This window comes from Sorghum bicolor, chromosome 6 (genome assembly GCF_000003195.3).
Source record: "Sorghum bicolor cultivar BTx623 chromosome 6, Sorghum_bicolor_NCBIv3, whole genome shotgun sequence".
In the NCBI taxonomy this organism is placed as follows: domain Eukaryota; kingdom Viridiplantae; phylum Streptophyta; class Magnoliopsida; order Poales; family Poaceae; genus Sorghum; species Sorghum bicolor.
The window spans coordinates 58,214,035-58,230,010 of NC_012875.2; the positions used below are offsets into that span (position 1 = coordinate 58,214,035).

The following is a 15,976-nucleotide window of genomic DNA, read 5'->3' on the forward strand; positions in this document are numbered from 1 at the left end:
GGCCACACGCCACGCCACACACAGGATCAGCGGCGCCGACGACACCGGCATGCACCTTCTGCATGCATGCCATGCACACAAGGCATGGATCCTCCTCCTCGCCTCGGTCACGCCGCCGCACGTCGCAGCACGCGCGCGTTTCTGGCTGATGCCTCCCCTGATCAACCAGAGCTGCCACGTATGTACGAACTTGGGTCTAGCCCGTTCGCACGCAACGCTCCCAGATCGTAATGCCTCGTGTCTGTGTCCTCGTGGGTTATTAGCGCTTTCGCACGAGACGGCGACGTCTGGTTCTGGTGTGATTTGCCGGCGGTCGGCGGTACGGTTGCGTTGCGCCAGCCTTCCCCAGTTGCGATCGATCGGAACCGTGCTCCGTATCGTATCCGTACGTAGCGCTGATTACGCCTCTTCTTCTCCCATTAGTGGCTGTGGTTCGGGCGATCGACAAGGACTGAGGAGGGGGCTAGCTAGTGCTTCTGACACGTCATCAGACAAGCATGACGTGGCCCGTCCCGTGACTAGCACGCTGGTCCGACGTGGCACACAGTAGCAGTAGGACCGTTTTCCAGCCAGGATCATATCCAAATAAGTTTGAAGGTTATCAAGTACTGAGTACGATTTTCGCGGATGCTACGAGGAATCTCTTCGGCTCCAGGATGGACGACTGATGATTCAAACTCGAGATCTTGATCAGAGGACTTCCAATGGGAAATCTACGTACTACTGCCCCACTGGGCCACTGGGACGGTCTTAATACACCACTATGATACTTTGAATACATTAGTGGATCGATTTTTATTTTCTCGCGAGATATCGTCAAAGTTCGTAGGGTTTGTTGCCATGGGATCTTGTTTCCCAAGCGCGAAAGCAAACTTATACAAAAACATAACTACATTTATACAATATGAAATACATAAATACTAAATTAGCTTTTTAGAAAAAAAAACAAAAACTCTAGCAAATCGGTGTTGCTTGCTCGTGGTGGAGTAAAGATGACTCGATCGCCTGCTAGACCGCGCTTGGCGATGAACACAACAATATCAAGTCATATATCTGACGTCCTGCTAATAACCTTTTTATGTAGAAATATGTATTGCACTAGAGGGTTCCCGTTGATCCACGGCAGATATAAAATTTGCACAAAAACGGAGAGAAGAACCACATATACAATCCAAAGACCAAAACTAAGAGAAGAAAGTGTGAAACCAAAATGGCCACGCTACAAGAGGACTTGGAATTTAAATCCTGGGGAATAAAAAAAAAGAACGAATGAACTGTGTTCGTGTTATGCACCAAAAAAAAAAACTGGACAATCAAAAGAAATGGCATGCTAACCTAACCGATCCAAGAGCCCCGCCTTGCAGCGGATCATCATCAGTAGATGTCGTCGAAGGCGAGCATGGCATGCGCCACGGCATCCACGCGCGTCCTCGCCACGCCGCGTGCCGAGGAGGAGGAAGAGGAGGACGAGGAGGAGGAGGCGGAGGCGCCGCCGTCCTGGTGCTGTCCCAGCTGGCTCCGCGCCTGCAGCAGCTGCACGCCGCGCCGGGCGCCGGCGACGTAGCCCCGCAGGCCGGCAGCGTAGAAGGACACGATGGCCCGGAGCGTGATGCAGGCCCGCGGCAGGTCGCGCGCCAGCGGCAGCGCGAGGTTGAACGGCCACAGCAGGAACGCGAGCCCGAACGCCTTCAGGAACCCGGCCGCCATGGCCGGCACGGCGAGGCCTAGGAGCAGCATGTGAACCGCCGCCGTCTGTGTGGAGACAGCACCACCGCTACTGCATCTGCATGCATCTAATTTCTATATCTCCCTCTGATCGGTGGGCATCTAGTACTAGTATTCCCTCTCCACGGCTCCACGGTGGGCACGAGTGACTAGGATATTAGTAGAGCTCCATTTTTTTTTCAGTGGAGTGATTTAATGGAGATTGAATATGTAGCGTTGAGATGTAAGAAACGATATGTTTTTTTAGATCTAGCTGCTACTGTAAATGAAAAGGTTTTTTTTGTCTAACCTATATATTATTCACCAAATTTCAAAATAAAACCTATATATAATATTTGGTTGGTTTGGTTGACAAGAAATGGTTCTCGTGAAGAAACAGTCCGAGTAGCTAGCCATCGGTGTCTAACAAAGACCATGGACGAGCACGACGAGAACGGTCTTATAGTTGCAGTTCTTCTCTGTTAATTGTATGTATATATGAGTAGCTGGTTTAGCAGACTCTTCTACGCCGTTGTTAACCCTCTTGACGGGGTGTGCACACACAGCTTGCACACGATGTTCTGGAGCCAAGCAGGCTCGGAGAGAGAACGAGGTAAAGAAGTCCCAGTTTTAAATTTGCACTACTCTAGATGGGAGCCACGCATGCACGTCTTTTAATTTTCACCGAACGGATAAGTCAGCATCTCACATGCAATGCTTGCACCTGGGGCCAGCAGCAGTATAATAAAAACTAATACATGTGTTTTGTTTTTTCTCTCACAAATACTACATGGTGTAGATCTATATTCTAAGTTTCAATTGATTAATCAGTGTCCATATATTGCGTGTACAGATCACAAGCAAGGTGCAGTGCAAGATCGGGTATTTGCACAAGATTCTCAGTCCATCAGTCCATGTGGTATCGTACATGGAGGAGTACATGCATACGGGCGCTGGGCGCATCGTCGTTTCCCAGCGTCCCTGTCAGAGGCGATTAGATGTGTTGCCCTTTCTCGACCAGAGGAGCTAGCTTAGCTTGCTAGCTGCTCATGGAGGCCATCAGAATTTCGACCCGATGAGAGATTTCGATCAGTCGAACAAAAAATTCACTTGTATTTGCGCCAACAACGACGGTTGCATGTTACAACAATCTCCCTGATCCCAATCTTTTCGATGCTATCAAAAATCATGCTAGCTACGAGCAAGAAGAAACCAAACGAGCGAGCAGTGTGTATTACAAGGGGAGGAAGAGATCATATCTCCTAAGCTAATTAAGCTAGCAAAGGACGGACGCGCCTGGCCGTCGTCCACTCGATCGTCGTCGCGTCGTCCGTCATCGATCAGTGCGGCGTCAGTCGGAGATGCTGAGCATGGCGTAGCGGACGTACTCGTCGACGCCGCCCCGGCTCCCGCTGTGGCTCCAGGCGGCGCCGCGCGCCAGGGCGTCGTTGACCCACGCGGCGTGCGAGGCGAGCACGACGCACAGGACGGCGAAGGCCTCGGGAAGGTGGCGCGCGAGCGGCAGCCGCAGGTTGAGCGGCGCCGAGAGGTTGAACACCTGCATGAGCCCCCTCGCCGCCACGAACGCAAGCAGGTGGAACCCCATCGCGTCGAGGTCGAATTCGAATCGGCCAACACCGGGCCGCCCGCCGGCGCACACACAGGTCGCGGGAGCTCGATCGCCTTGGTACAGTGGCTGCCGTCGTCGTCGTCGTCGTCTCCGTCTCTTGTTGGCAGCAGCTAGCGGGAAATAATAATGCCTGCTGCCCGGCCGGTCGCGTGCACTTGTTCCGCCGAGACGGGGCCAATCCCACCAGCTTGAGCTCGCCTGCGGAATGCGCGGCGTGTTAAGTAGGCAAAGGACGCCCCAGGACGGCAGGCAAGGCAACGTCGCTGCCACGCTGGTGGTGCCGTGGTGGTGGTGGTGGTGGGGGCAGCCGCGCGCTGCCGTGCCGGGGGCCGAGGGGGTTGCGGCCTTCCCCAGTTGCGAGCGGCAACGAGAAAGGGGGAGGCAGCCACACCGTACCGGCTGATGACTAGGACGAGTTGCTGCCTGGTTTGGGCAAGGGCGGGCCGGGGTTTTCGTTGGTTTTGGATAAGAAAGCACCCTGCCTACGATTGGTTCTGAGTTCTGACGTGTACCCCTATGGAATGGAATGGAATGGAATGGAACACTTTTTCACCCATCCGTTATCTAGCAAACAATTGAAGTATATCTAGAGTGCTAGGTCCTCTTTTCTTTTATTTCCTTTTACGTACGTCAACAACATACAACTGATTTGTACTGTTGAGGCAGCTTACCTGATATACTCTATTTATCCTGAAAATAGAATTTATATAAAAATATATGAATATTTATGATAATGTATCGTGAAATTTATTTTCTTAGTAGTAATATTAACAGTGTTATTTTATATATAAATATAGTTAAAAAATAGAGAGTTGTTATTATATATCAAGTGGTTAATTTTTTTAAAAAAAATTCAAGCATATCTTACACGTTCAATTGGTATAATTAAAAAACAATGATAAGCGAACTGATCGTAGATCAGCTGGTTGGCTTTCTTATGGTGGAACCTGTCTATCCGGATTCAAGTCCCTCCCGGACTTAGGGGGCGTTTGAGACTACTCTGCTCCACGTTTTTCAGCTCCGCTCCACGTTTTTTAGCCAAACGGTTTCAGCTCCACGCAATCAGTTCGAGAAAAAAGAGTGGAGTTGTGAGAGCACCTAAAGAGGTACTCCACAAACTCCAGTTTTTTGTGGAGCTGCTCCACGGTGGAGTTTGTGGAGCAGAGTTTGTGAAGCAGTCCCAAACAGCCCTTAACACGGGTGCTTTCAGTGGTAGACAACGAGGAGTCTGCGGTGATTTCATCAATCTCGAGTTTTGCCGGTCCAACTCAGTTCTTCGATATGCTCATAGAGGTAGGGTGTGCGTGCCTACGTTCATATGGGTGAGTGTATACTCATGTTTGTGAGCGTCTGCGTCTAGAATTGATGGGTCTCGCAAAAAAAAAACAATGACAAAATTGTATGTGGTCTAAAAACAACAAAAAAAACAGGCATCTAATATATAGAAAAAGTATAAATTAAGATAATTTTACTATAGAGAGCAGAATCAGAATGACACTTTTTTGTACACACTAGAGAGTTATGCTAGTTGTATAAGTTACTTTTCTTTCTGAAAATGGTTGACATCGATCCCATGTGATCAATTTAACGTGAAATGGCCTTTTAAGTACCAATTTTGCTACAACTGTTTGTCTATATATATAGTTTCTATTTTTGTGTATGTGGTGTGTGTCCGTGGGAGTGAGTGAGTGACGACTGACGAAGTAAAAAAAACCTGGGCGGTTGTGCCGACTCACCACTGACGTACGGGTACGGCTAACACCTAACAGCTTGCCCTATTCATCCATTTTGGGCTGCTGCAGGCCGCAGGACAGTTACATTTTCTGTAGGCCTTGTTTGGATGTTGTGCTCAATCCACATGTGTTGGAGTGGATTGAGGTGGAATTTAGTTCAAGTTCTACTCTAACTCACCTCAACACATATGAATTAATGTGAATTCGACTACATTCAAACAAGATCGTAGATGGGGGCGACATCATTTTCAGCAATGGATAAGGTTGAGGCTCATCAGATGTCAGGCTAGATCACCGGCGGGGCCAGCTCGCAAACAAATCAAAGCTTTGTTCTCTTCTTCACATACTATGAGCGAGTACTCTAGATTGTTGTTTGGTGTGTGTGCATCTCTAATAGCTACAGTATATAATAAGCAACATGACACAGTCCTCAGTAGGAAAGCTTCAGGCTAAGCACCTCACACAAATTATTAATCGCTCGCAGACGGCGGGGGTGAATGGTTAGGTTCGACACATCAGACAGTTGCAGGGGGCCATGGAACTCATCAGGGAGCCCACAGAGTAGGTGGAGGCATCGGACCTGGATGGACTGATCCAAAGCGACTGGACTGATCTGACCTGCTCGGCAAGCAAAAGCATTCGACCTCGCATGCATTCCCTGACCGAGCGCCCAACTAATCATACGGCACGCACGATCGTTTCCCAGCGTCCTTGTGGTTCTGGTGGTGCAGCCAGTCATCGAGTGGATGTGCTGGCCTCTCTGGCCCCGAGGAGCCGCTCTTTCATTTTGCCAGTGGCTTTCTGGATAGAGATGATGATGATGATATATCGTGGTGATGAGTCTTTGACTGGGCGATTAATCTGTTCAATTTGCGTGTCTACGAGGGAATTCATTCATCATTAATTCTGATTTTCGAACAGCCGAAGCTAGCGTCAATCTGTTTATATGTTTCAGAGTTTTGCATGAGGTAGGCAGAGCTATTAGCTATAGTAATAGTATGTACTGTACTGGTGCTTTGTCAAAGAGCACAGTACACTTTGGACGTGTGTAGGGGCGGTCGAGAATGGCGAGATCCAAGTGCTGACCTTCTGGCTGTAGGTGAGGCTCTGCATCGTGCTGCATTGTATATACTGTTCGTCCCCTGTTGTGCTGCACGCGAGCCTCGTTATGATGTGTTGAGTCTTAATTAATTGATTTAGGATCCAGAAAATTAGGAGCTCATTTGGATCCTCTAGTTTTTATTTATTAGGTGTGACAGTCGGAAGGAATTAAACAGCACTGTTCTATAAAAGTACAGCACTGTTTTATGAAGTGGATAGCTAAATAAAGATATGGAATATGAAATTTAGAATGTCTCTTGGAGGTGCTCTTAATTATCTGATGATGTAGCAGAATGAAGTGATTCTAGAGCGGTGCTAGTGGGGAGCTGAGGACTGAATAGAGAAAAGGCTTCTAATTAAGTTTTGACCCACAGCTTCCAATGCAAGTAGAGAAATGGTTTTTATCTGATCACTACTAGAATCTATATAACTTGTTGATGTTTGGCTAAGCTGGAAGCTCCACCAACAGGAAGGGTGTGTGCAGGCTTACAGCAGCACGACGAGCACGAGGCATCGGTGTCTAACAAAGACCAGCCCGAGAGGTGCCGTGGACGGAGGAGGGATCAGGGATATGGGGAGGTACCGTGGACGTTGTGTCTCATACATAAGTACAGTTCTTGATCTGTTAATTGTATATGGAGTAGTTGGACTAGCAGACTCTTCTACCTCGTTAACCCTCTTGACCGGCCGGGTGCAGCTTGCGCATGATGTTCTGTGGTCAGCCTCCGAGGGAGAACGAGAGAGAAGTCCCAGTTTTAAATTTGCACTACTCTAGATGGGAGCCACGCATGCACGTCTTTCAATTTTCTACAGAACGGATAAGTCAGCATCTCACATGCTGTACAGATTATCTATACACCTGGGGCCAGCAGTATAAAAAACTAATACATGTGTTTTGTTTTCTCTCACACAAATATATGGCTTGGCCGCTTGGGTGTTCATATATTGCGTGTACAGATCACAAGCTACATAAGTTGTTTGGATCGGAAGTTGAACATTCCACATGCACCAACTTCGCTGTTGTCGTCCATGGGGTTGCATTTTCCGGTCCATGTGGTATCCTACGTGCATGCATACGGCCATACGGGCGCATCGTCTTTCCCTGCGTTTTTCTAGTCCCTGTCGTCAGAGGCGATTATATGTGTTGTGTTGCCCTTTCTCGACCCGAGGAGCTAGCTACCTAGTTGGTCATGGAGCGGTGGCCATCAATAGTTCGCCACCTGATGAGAAAATTTTCAGTCGAACAAAATTCACCTTTTACAAACCACGGTTGCATTGCATGTTATATGTTACAACAATCTACCAATTTTTTTTGAACGCTACCAAAAATCATGCTACGATCAGGAAGGAACCAAACGCTCGCTCGAGCAATGCACAAGGAATCACAAGGGGGGAAAGGAAGAGCTACACCCTAATAGCTAAGCTAGCAAAAGGCCGGGCGGCATGCACTTGCGCCTGGCCGTCGGCCGATCCGTCCGCCGGTGCGCGCGCGCGTCAGATCAGTCGGAGATGCTGAGCATGGCGTATCGGACGTACTCGTCGACGCCACCCCGGCTCCCGCTGTGCCTCCAGGCGGCGCCGCGCGCCAGGGCGTCGTTGAGCCACGCGGCGTGCGAGGCGAGCACGCCGTACAGGACGGCGAAGGCCTCAGGAAGGTGGCGCGCGAGCGGCAGCCGCCGGTTGAGCGGCGCCGAGAGGTTGAACACCTGCATGAGCCCCCTCGCCGCCACGAACGCAAGCAGGTGGAACCCCATCGTCGAGGTCCAAGAATTAAGCCACAGCACCGGCGGACGACGGGGCACACAGATCGCGGATGGAGCTCGCCCTTGGTACGGTGGATATATCGTCGCCTCTTGTTGGCAGCAGCAGCAGCAGCAGCGGGAAATGTTGCCCGGTCGCGTGCAAGCTTGTTCTGCCGACGGTCCAATCGCAGCTTGAGCTCGCCTGCGGAATGCGGCGTGTCCTCGCGGGGTTGAAGACTTAAAAGGACACGCCAGGACGGCAGGCAACGTCGCTGCCACGCTGGTGGTGCCGTGGTGGGGCGCGGGGCGAGGGGGTTGCGGCCTTCCCCAGGTGCGAGCGGCAACCGGCAACCCAACGAGCGAGGGGAGGCAGCCACCGGCTGATGACTACGACTAGTCGCTGGTTTTGGGGCAAAGGGCGTGCCGGGGTTTTCGCTGCTTCTGGAAAGAAAGCACCCTGCCTACGTGTACTATGCAACATTTTATTTCACCCATCCGTTATCTAGTAAACAATTTAATTATATCCAGAGCAAGTGGATGTAGTGATAGGTTCTCTCTTCTTTTTAGGCCTTATTTAGTTCCCGACTAAAAACTTTTCACCCCATCTCTCAACAAATTTTTACACGTATGCATAAAACATAAAATATAAAGAAACAAAAATAATTATATAATAAATTTTTTTAAATCTAATTAATCTATAATTAGATATACTAATTGCTATAGTTATAAATATGCTACAACACAATTTTTTTTTCTTTTCACGAACTAAACAAGGCCGCCTTACTTATTTTTGTCTTCTTCCACGTCAACAGACCTGATTAGTTATAACTGATATGCACTGTTGGATGTAGCTTACCCGATACTCTACTCTCTACTGTATGTTCTAAAAATAAGGCCGGTCCAGTTTTGTTTTTCCGGATCTGACTATTTTAAAGTTAACCAATTTATAAAAGAGATACTAATATTATGATACAAATAAATGTCAATAACTAAAATTTATCATGAATTGTAATAATATAGATAGTAGTTTTCTTCACTAAAATCAATGGAGTTGCTATCTTTCAAATGATTGAATTTTTAGATAACATGCTTACACAATCAACTAGTACTATTAAAAAACAAGTTACAATACATAATTCATAATTTTTTATAGTTAAACAATGACAAAATTGCATGTGATCATCTAAACAAGTATAAAAATTAAAATAGTTTGACTTTAGAGCGGAATCAGAATGACACTTTTTCGTACACACTGCACAGTGAAATATACTAGTCGTATAATATATATAAGTTGTTTTTCTTCTCTCATACTATTCCCTTCGAAAATGGTTGGCATCGCGAATATGATCAATATAACATGAAAGCGCTTTAAAAGAACATGCATACATACATACCTATTTTAGCAATTTAGCTACGACGACTGTTGTCTATAACCATCCGCTAGGTAGCTACACATAGAGTTCTTTTTCTATATGTGTTGTGTGTTTGGGAGTGACAAATAGTGACCCGGTGGATCGGTTGTGCCGACTCACCCGCCGTACGGCTAACGGCTTACCCGGCCCTTTATTCATCCACTTGCGCTGCCACAGGACAGATCTCCACTTCTGTAGATTGGGGGCGAGACATCATTTTCAGCAATGGATAAGGTTGAGAGAGGCTCATCAGATGTCAGGCTAGATCACCGGGGCCAGTGGCACTCATATAAACAAATCGCAGAAATAAACACATAAAGCTTTATTTGTTCTCTTCTTCACATGATGATACAGTTGGAAAGCTTCCGTCTAAGCACTTCACACAAATTATAAATCCGCTTGCAGACGGCTGGGGTGGCTATTAGTATTACTCTCCTATATATTTCAGGGTAGTTCGAACAGACAAAACAGTTGCCGTGTAGAAGGCCATGGAATGGTACTCATCACATAAGATATTTGCACTGTATGTTACGTGCAACGTCCCCACAAGACCACCGTACACACGTACAAGTGACAGGTTGGTGGTAGTGGAGGCATCCGGCATCATATCATCAAATTCATTCAAGCCGACCTGCTGGACAGGCAAAACAGCAAAAGCATCGACCTCGCATGCATTCCCTGAGCAGTGAGCGTCCAACCAATCAAACAATCATATACGGCACGCAGCATGGTCGTTTCCCGGCGTCCTTGTGCATGCTTGTGGTGCCCACATGGAGTGGATGTGCCGACCCCTCCCGCTGCGAGGAGCCGCTCTTTCATTTTGCCTTTGGCTTTTCGTATTATCCTCGAATCCTCGACTGGGTGATCGATCTCTTTAGACTCGATCATCAGCATTCTGAAGCTTCAAACTGGTTTCTACTTTTATATATGTTTCAGAGTTTTGCTTGCATTAGGTAGACAGGGCAATACTGTATGTGCTGGTGTTTTGTCAAAGAGAACAGTACAGTTTTGTACGTGTGCGAATCATCAAGAGATCGTAGGGGCGGTCGAGAATGGCAAGGAATGTGTTGACGCTTTGGCTGTCGATGAGTCTGCGTCGTACTGCATTCTATAAACTACGTATATTAGTTTGTATATTCTGGTGCTCGCTATATTCTAAATTCTACTCCACCTCAGTTTTATCTTCAGTGAAACTTCCATCAGTATGAGCAATTTGTTAGTTTGTTGGAAAAATAAATTAACATCATCAAAGTTCAAACAAATATACTATCAACACTACAAAAATCTAGAATTGCCTTAAGGGCCGTAAATTTCCTTGAGTGCCAAAATGAAACTGCTAAGGAAATAATAGTTTCCTTGGCGGTTTACATAGACCTACAACGAAATATGTATTCCTTAGAGGTTGGATTAAATTATAATTAACTTGCCAGTTAATGATAATCAAGGGAAACTAAGTAGGGTGGTAGTCTAGAGTGTTGAAGTAAATTATAATTTTCTTGGAGGTGAAGAGCAGCCACAATTACCTTGCGCGGTCGATTGTTCTGTTGCAGGTTGTCAACCCTCAAAAAAATTAATTTACTTAGCAGCTGTCGACCCTCATGAAACCTTCTTTCCTTGGCGGCTGTAACATTTTCTTAGCCATTTAGCAAATTAAGTAGGGTGGTAGTTTCCTTGCGGTCAACCTCCGAGGAAATCATACTTGAATGCTAAAACCATCAAGAAAATTAATTTTCCTTATTTTTCGTTCTCGATTGACTTTGTTTGACGGTTTGTAGCCAAGGCTCATTTCCTTGGCAGTTTAGACCATTTTTCTTGTAGTTTTTGGCGCTCAAGACAATTTAGCATTGTGGTGGTAGAAGATCTATTTCATAAATAATTTATTAAAGCAAATATATTGGTATGTACGTATTTACTATAAACAAATTTAGAGAAATATGGCTTATGAAATAAATCTAGAAAAACACGAATACCAATGTTAAATATGTTTACTTTGTTCAATTTATTTTTCTTTACTGTAGAGGCTCGCCCCTCCTGTAACCCTAAAAAACTAATGTTAACTCGTGACTTCTACACAAGTGAGCAACTTCCTATTAGCTATGCCTCCAACTAATCGAAAGCCGAAACGCATAAATAACTGTGGCGTGCAAGTATTTTATGATGTGGAGAGCCATGCATCACATAAGATAAACTAATACTTCCTCCATCTATAAATATCTATCGTTTGTACTTTCTATTTTTTTTTTTGACTAAATATGTATTAAAAAATATTAATATTTATAGTACATATTAGTATTATTGAAAAGATCTTTAAATCTAGTTTTTTTAATAAATTTATTTGTAAGTATGTATTTTTACAATCAAGCTAAATTTATGGCACACACACTAATAATGATAATTATTTATGTACAGAAGAAGTACGGTCTATACCACAACATACAATTGAACCCTACTTTCTTCCCCTTTTATACAAGAAAAAAAAAAGAAGCGCAGTAGTACAGCAAAGTACAGTGCGACGAAGAAAAAAATAATGGGAACAGAAACATGGGAATGCCGATTTTTCCTTCGTTGCCACTTGCTGATAGTACGGTGATGATGATGGCGGTGTCCGGTCAGTACTGTTGCCTCCTGCGGGGCTGCGACCTACGAGCCGGCAGGCAATCCTTGCTGGCACGCCCTGCCCCGTTGTCAACACGCCATTCGTGGCGACCTCGCGCACTGCCGCGTTGTCAACACGCCATTTGTGGCGCCGTCGCCTTCAGTGCCGCCACAGACCTACAGGACACGCTCGCCGCGCTGAAAATGTTGTCGCTGGCTCTCATGAAAAGGACGGTGACGTGCTAGCATACAAGTACTGTAGACCGTTGCGGGTCCGCAACGCTAGTCTACGTCGAATCCAACTCGTACCTGCCCGGCCGTATCTGATCATCACAGTGATCTGGAAAAGGAAAATCTTCCCACGCCTAATGATGCTTTGTTGAGTGAGACGCACGTATTTAGGTCCTGTTTAGTTGGTTAAAAATTTTTGGTTAGACTACTGTGACACTTTCGTGTATCTAAGAGCATCTCCAAGAGCTTGGCTAAAATTAGTAGCCAAATTCTAATGTTTAGCCATTTTGTAAAATAGAAAACTTCTTAAAAAAGAAGAGGTCCACAACAGCCTTGCTATCAGATAGCTAGTGTCAGTGGTTGGCTATATATGGCCAACGAAAATCAAGAAATAGCAAACTTTCTATTTTACAAAATCAAATAGCATATCTGTTGGAGTCTATTTTTGTGCTATACAAGTTGTAAAAAGCCTTCATAATAAGAATAGCAAAGCTGTTGGAGTTGCTCTAATAACTATTGTGTAATTATAGACTAATTAGACTCAAAAAATTCATCTCGTAAATTACAATTAAACTGTGTAATTAGTTACTTTTTTATTTATATTTAATACTCTATGCACGCGTTCAAAGATTCAATTTGATGCAGAATCTTTTTTTTAACTAAGAAGGTGTTTAATTGGGGTTGTTAAAATACTGTAATATTTTTATTTTATTTGACAATTAGTATCTAATCATGAACTAATTAGACTTAACAGATTGTTTCGTAAATTACTCTCTAGTTGTGTTTTTAGTTTTTTATAAATAATTTATATTTAGTATTTCATGCACATTCGTTGTAACAAGCTGTAAACTTATAAAAGCAAAACAAACGGGCCTACTCCTGGACCCCACATTTACCAGACGGGCCTAGCGGGGTCAGGTGCCAGGGCCCAGTGGGCCAGCCCGTCGGCACTTGAACAAAAGGAGACCAGCATGCGCGGATCCTAAAAAAAAAAAAGCTAACATTCTATTATCAACAACCCAGCTGGCGCCCCTTTTCCGTGAACTAACGGTCTTTTTGCTTGTGTTTGGTTTGCATCCTGATCAAAACCAGGCGTAATTGACACGGCAAAACTAGGAATAGATGCGGCCAACAAATCGTGAAATCTGCATTGATCGTTGGAAAGAAAATCGCGAGTATGACTGGCCTCCAGCGGCTACCTACGTCGTCGTCCCAGAAAAAAAAATATACAGTTTCTGCATCTTGTCCAAATCAAATTATCTTATCCTCAATTCGATTTATGAACACTAATAACCATATTTATAATTTATATATGATGAAAAATATATTCCACTCAGTATAGTACGTAATATTTAGTCAAACTTTTTTAAAAAATAATTAAAAATTATATAGTATTTTTTGAGGTGAAGGTAGTACTCGTACGAGACAAAGACAATGGGCAGTGGGCAATGGTGACCACTGTCATTCGACGCAGTTTGGTTGGCTAAGAATCAAAGGTCCCAACGCCTGCGCAGCTTATGATCCTTGATCTTTGTTGTTTTCTGCTTAATTGAGCGGGTACGGCAAACATGCCGTTTAGTATGTGAACTTTTTTGTTCATTTCTCCACAAAATATCGGCATTCTGTCGCGTCGTTGCAAGAAAGAGACGATGCCGACTAAAATGGGTTTGTTCTTCAGTTACAGAAGACGAGATTACAAATTTACCACACAGAGCTTCTCAATGCTCAACCTTGAGATGCTAGCTAGCAATTACAACCTACTAATCTAATCAAAGCACCGAAAAGCAGCAGAAGAAGAGCTAGCGAGGGAAAAAACAAACGGAGATAGCAGATCCTAGCTATAGCTACTCACAGGTGGAAGAGCGAGAGCCCCGGCCACACGCGCGCCGGCCTTGCAGCGGCGGGCGGCGGGTTGTGCACGGCCGCCTCCGATACTGGCCCGTTGTCAGGCCGCTCGGCTCAGTCTCTTCAGTCGGAGAGCGTTAGCATCGTGGCGTTGCGGAGGTACTCGTCGAGGGCGCTCCGGCTGCCGGTGTCGCGTCGGTGGCGGCGGACGGTGGCGCGCAGGCGGGCCGCGTGCGAGACGAGGGCGTCGTAGAAGGCGGCGCAGGCCTCGGGCAGGTGGCGCGCGAGCGGCAGCCAGAGGTTGAGCGGCCACAGCAGCGGCGCCGACACCTGGAACACCTGCAGGAAGCCCCTCGCCGCCACGAACGCCACCAGGTGGATCCCCATCGATCGACGAACGACTGGACCGACGGCTGCAATACTATCCTCGCCGGCGCACGCACGCACGCACGCGCACCTGTCTCGCTCGCCAACGAGACGAAGATTCTTCCCGCTCCCGCAAGCAATAAGCCTCTCCTCCGTGCGATCTGATGAGCTGAGCCGCTGGTGGTGGTGGACGAGAGAGGAATTCTGTGGGGGGTGGGGCGCCGTCCTGCTCCTCCTCAGCTCGTTGGGTTAAAGTAAAGTAAAGGACGGCGACGCTCGGACGGTGCTGTCGATCACTCACACTTGCCGGTGGCGGCCGGGACGGGGAGGTTGGGTTGTGCTTGTGCTTGTGTGGCTCGCGGGTGCGGCCTTCCCCAGTTGCGAGCGCGGACGAGCGACTAGCTGTTGATGGTGGGGTTGGGTTAATAATGACGGACGGCACGGGCACGGGGACGGAAACGCGATCTTTCTTTCTTCGGGAGACATCCAGATATGGCGTCACGTCACATGGAGGCTGTTCGCAGGTTAAAAAAAAAGTCAGAGCTAAAAATACTGTAAACTGATTTACTGTAAAAGAAAAATATTTCTTAACAGAAAAAAGTACGATAACAAGCGAACGGAGCCGGTAACAGGGAACGACGTGGCGACGACGAGTATAAAAGATGATGCATCGCATTGCGGTGCGGTCACGGCTTGCGTTGCCGTTGCGTGCGTGGACCCGGGTGGGGGCTACTGCGCCTGGTGGTGGGACCTACATGCTTCTTTTGCTTGCGAAAAAACGTCCTTTATTATAGGAAGTTGTGTAATGACCGGGCCAGTTGCGCCTGCATGCCCAGGCACGGACCAGCGGGGCCCATTTCCTGATGGAAAGCCAAGTTTTTGTTTTTGGAGTTTTCGTAAGTACTGTAGTATTGGAGGTATTGGAGGATGCAGGTCAATGTGGCAGAAGGGTTCAATTCGGGGGTGTCCAAGCGAGACTAAATAAAGAAATTTTCGCTTTGAAGTTTCAGAGGTTCATGAGATTCCGTTGGGATTTTTTTTAGGTTAAGGAATAAATCATACTGGAAGGGAACAAAAGTCTATGGAAATTTTAAAATTGTAGCTGTGTTTGGATGAAAGTTGAAACTTGAACGGGTTTGCGTCTCTTCCCTGTTCTGCTGTCACTTTCACTTTCCATAGGAAAAAAATGCATACGGTACCAAAAAAAAAGCAAATGAAAAAAGAATAATCTTCGTCTCCGTCTCTCCTCTTAATCACAGAGCTTTCTCAGTGTTGCTCTCCGACGCTCCTCTTAATGCTAGAGATTTCTCACCGTTGCTCTCTATCACTCCTCTTCAATCCATAGAGCTTTCTAACTGTTGCTCTCATCGGTCCAGTCCAACAGAATCAGTGACAGATATAGAATTTAATGAAAGAGGCAGAAGTCATCTTCAATCTCTAGAAGCTCTCGTCTCTCATTTTTCATGTCTACCAAAATGGCTCAGGAGGAGCTCTATTGTCCTGGAGGTGGTAGGAGGCGCTTGAGCCTAACCTGTCCCGCTGTTAGATTCGACCCTAAAAAGAATAAAATGCTGCTTCATTACCAATTTTCCTTTGACCAAACAACATATACTTATT

The 15,976-nt window shown here is 46.3% G+C and overlaps 4 protein-coding genes across 4 annotated transcripts; all 4 read right to left on the reverse strand.

Moving 5' to 3' along the window:
* Nucleotides 1,051–2,032, reverse strand: LOC8079581. The gene is made up of 2 exons (XM_002448599.2): nt 1,336–2,032; nt 1,051–1,245 (listed from the first exon to the last, which is right to left on the reverse strand). Exon 1 carries the CDS (start codon nt 1,735–1,737, stop codon nt 1,375–1,377), a length of 363 nt encoding a protein of 120 aa, XP_002448644.2. The 5' UTR covers nt 1,738–2,032; the 3' UTR covers nt 1,051–1,245; nt 1,336–1,374.
* On the reverse strand, nt 2,794–3,715 carry LOC8079582. The gene has a single exon (XM_002448600.2). It carries the CDS (start codon nt 3,308–3,310, stop codon nt 3,056–3,058), a length of 255 nt encoding a protein of 84 aa, XP_002448645.1. The 5' UTR covers nt 3,311–3,715; the 3' UTR covers nt 2,794–3,055.
* On the reverse strand, nt 7,360–8,135 carry LOC8079583. The gene has a single exon (XM_021463695.1). It carries the CDS (start codon nt 7,920–7,922, stop codon nt 7,668–7,670), a length of 255 nt encoding a protein of 84 aa, XP_021319370.1. The 5' UTR covers nt 7,923–8,135; the 3' UTR covers nt 7,360–7,667.
* Nucleotides 13,737–14,777, reverse strand: LOC8079584. Its single transcript, XM_002448602.2, has one exon. The coding sequence runs from the start codon at nt 14,378–14,380 to the stop codon at nt 14,117–14,119; it is 264 nt and encodes an 87-aa protein (XP_002448647.1). The 5' UTR covers nt 14,381–14,777; the 3' UTR covers nt 13,737–14,116.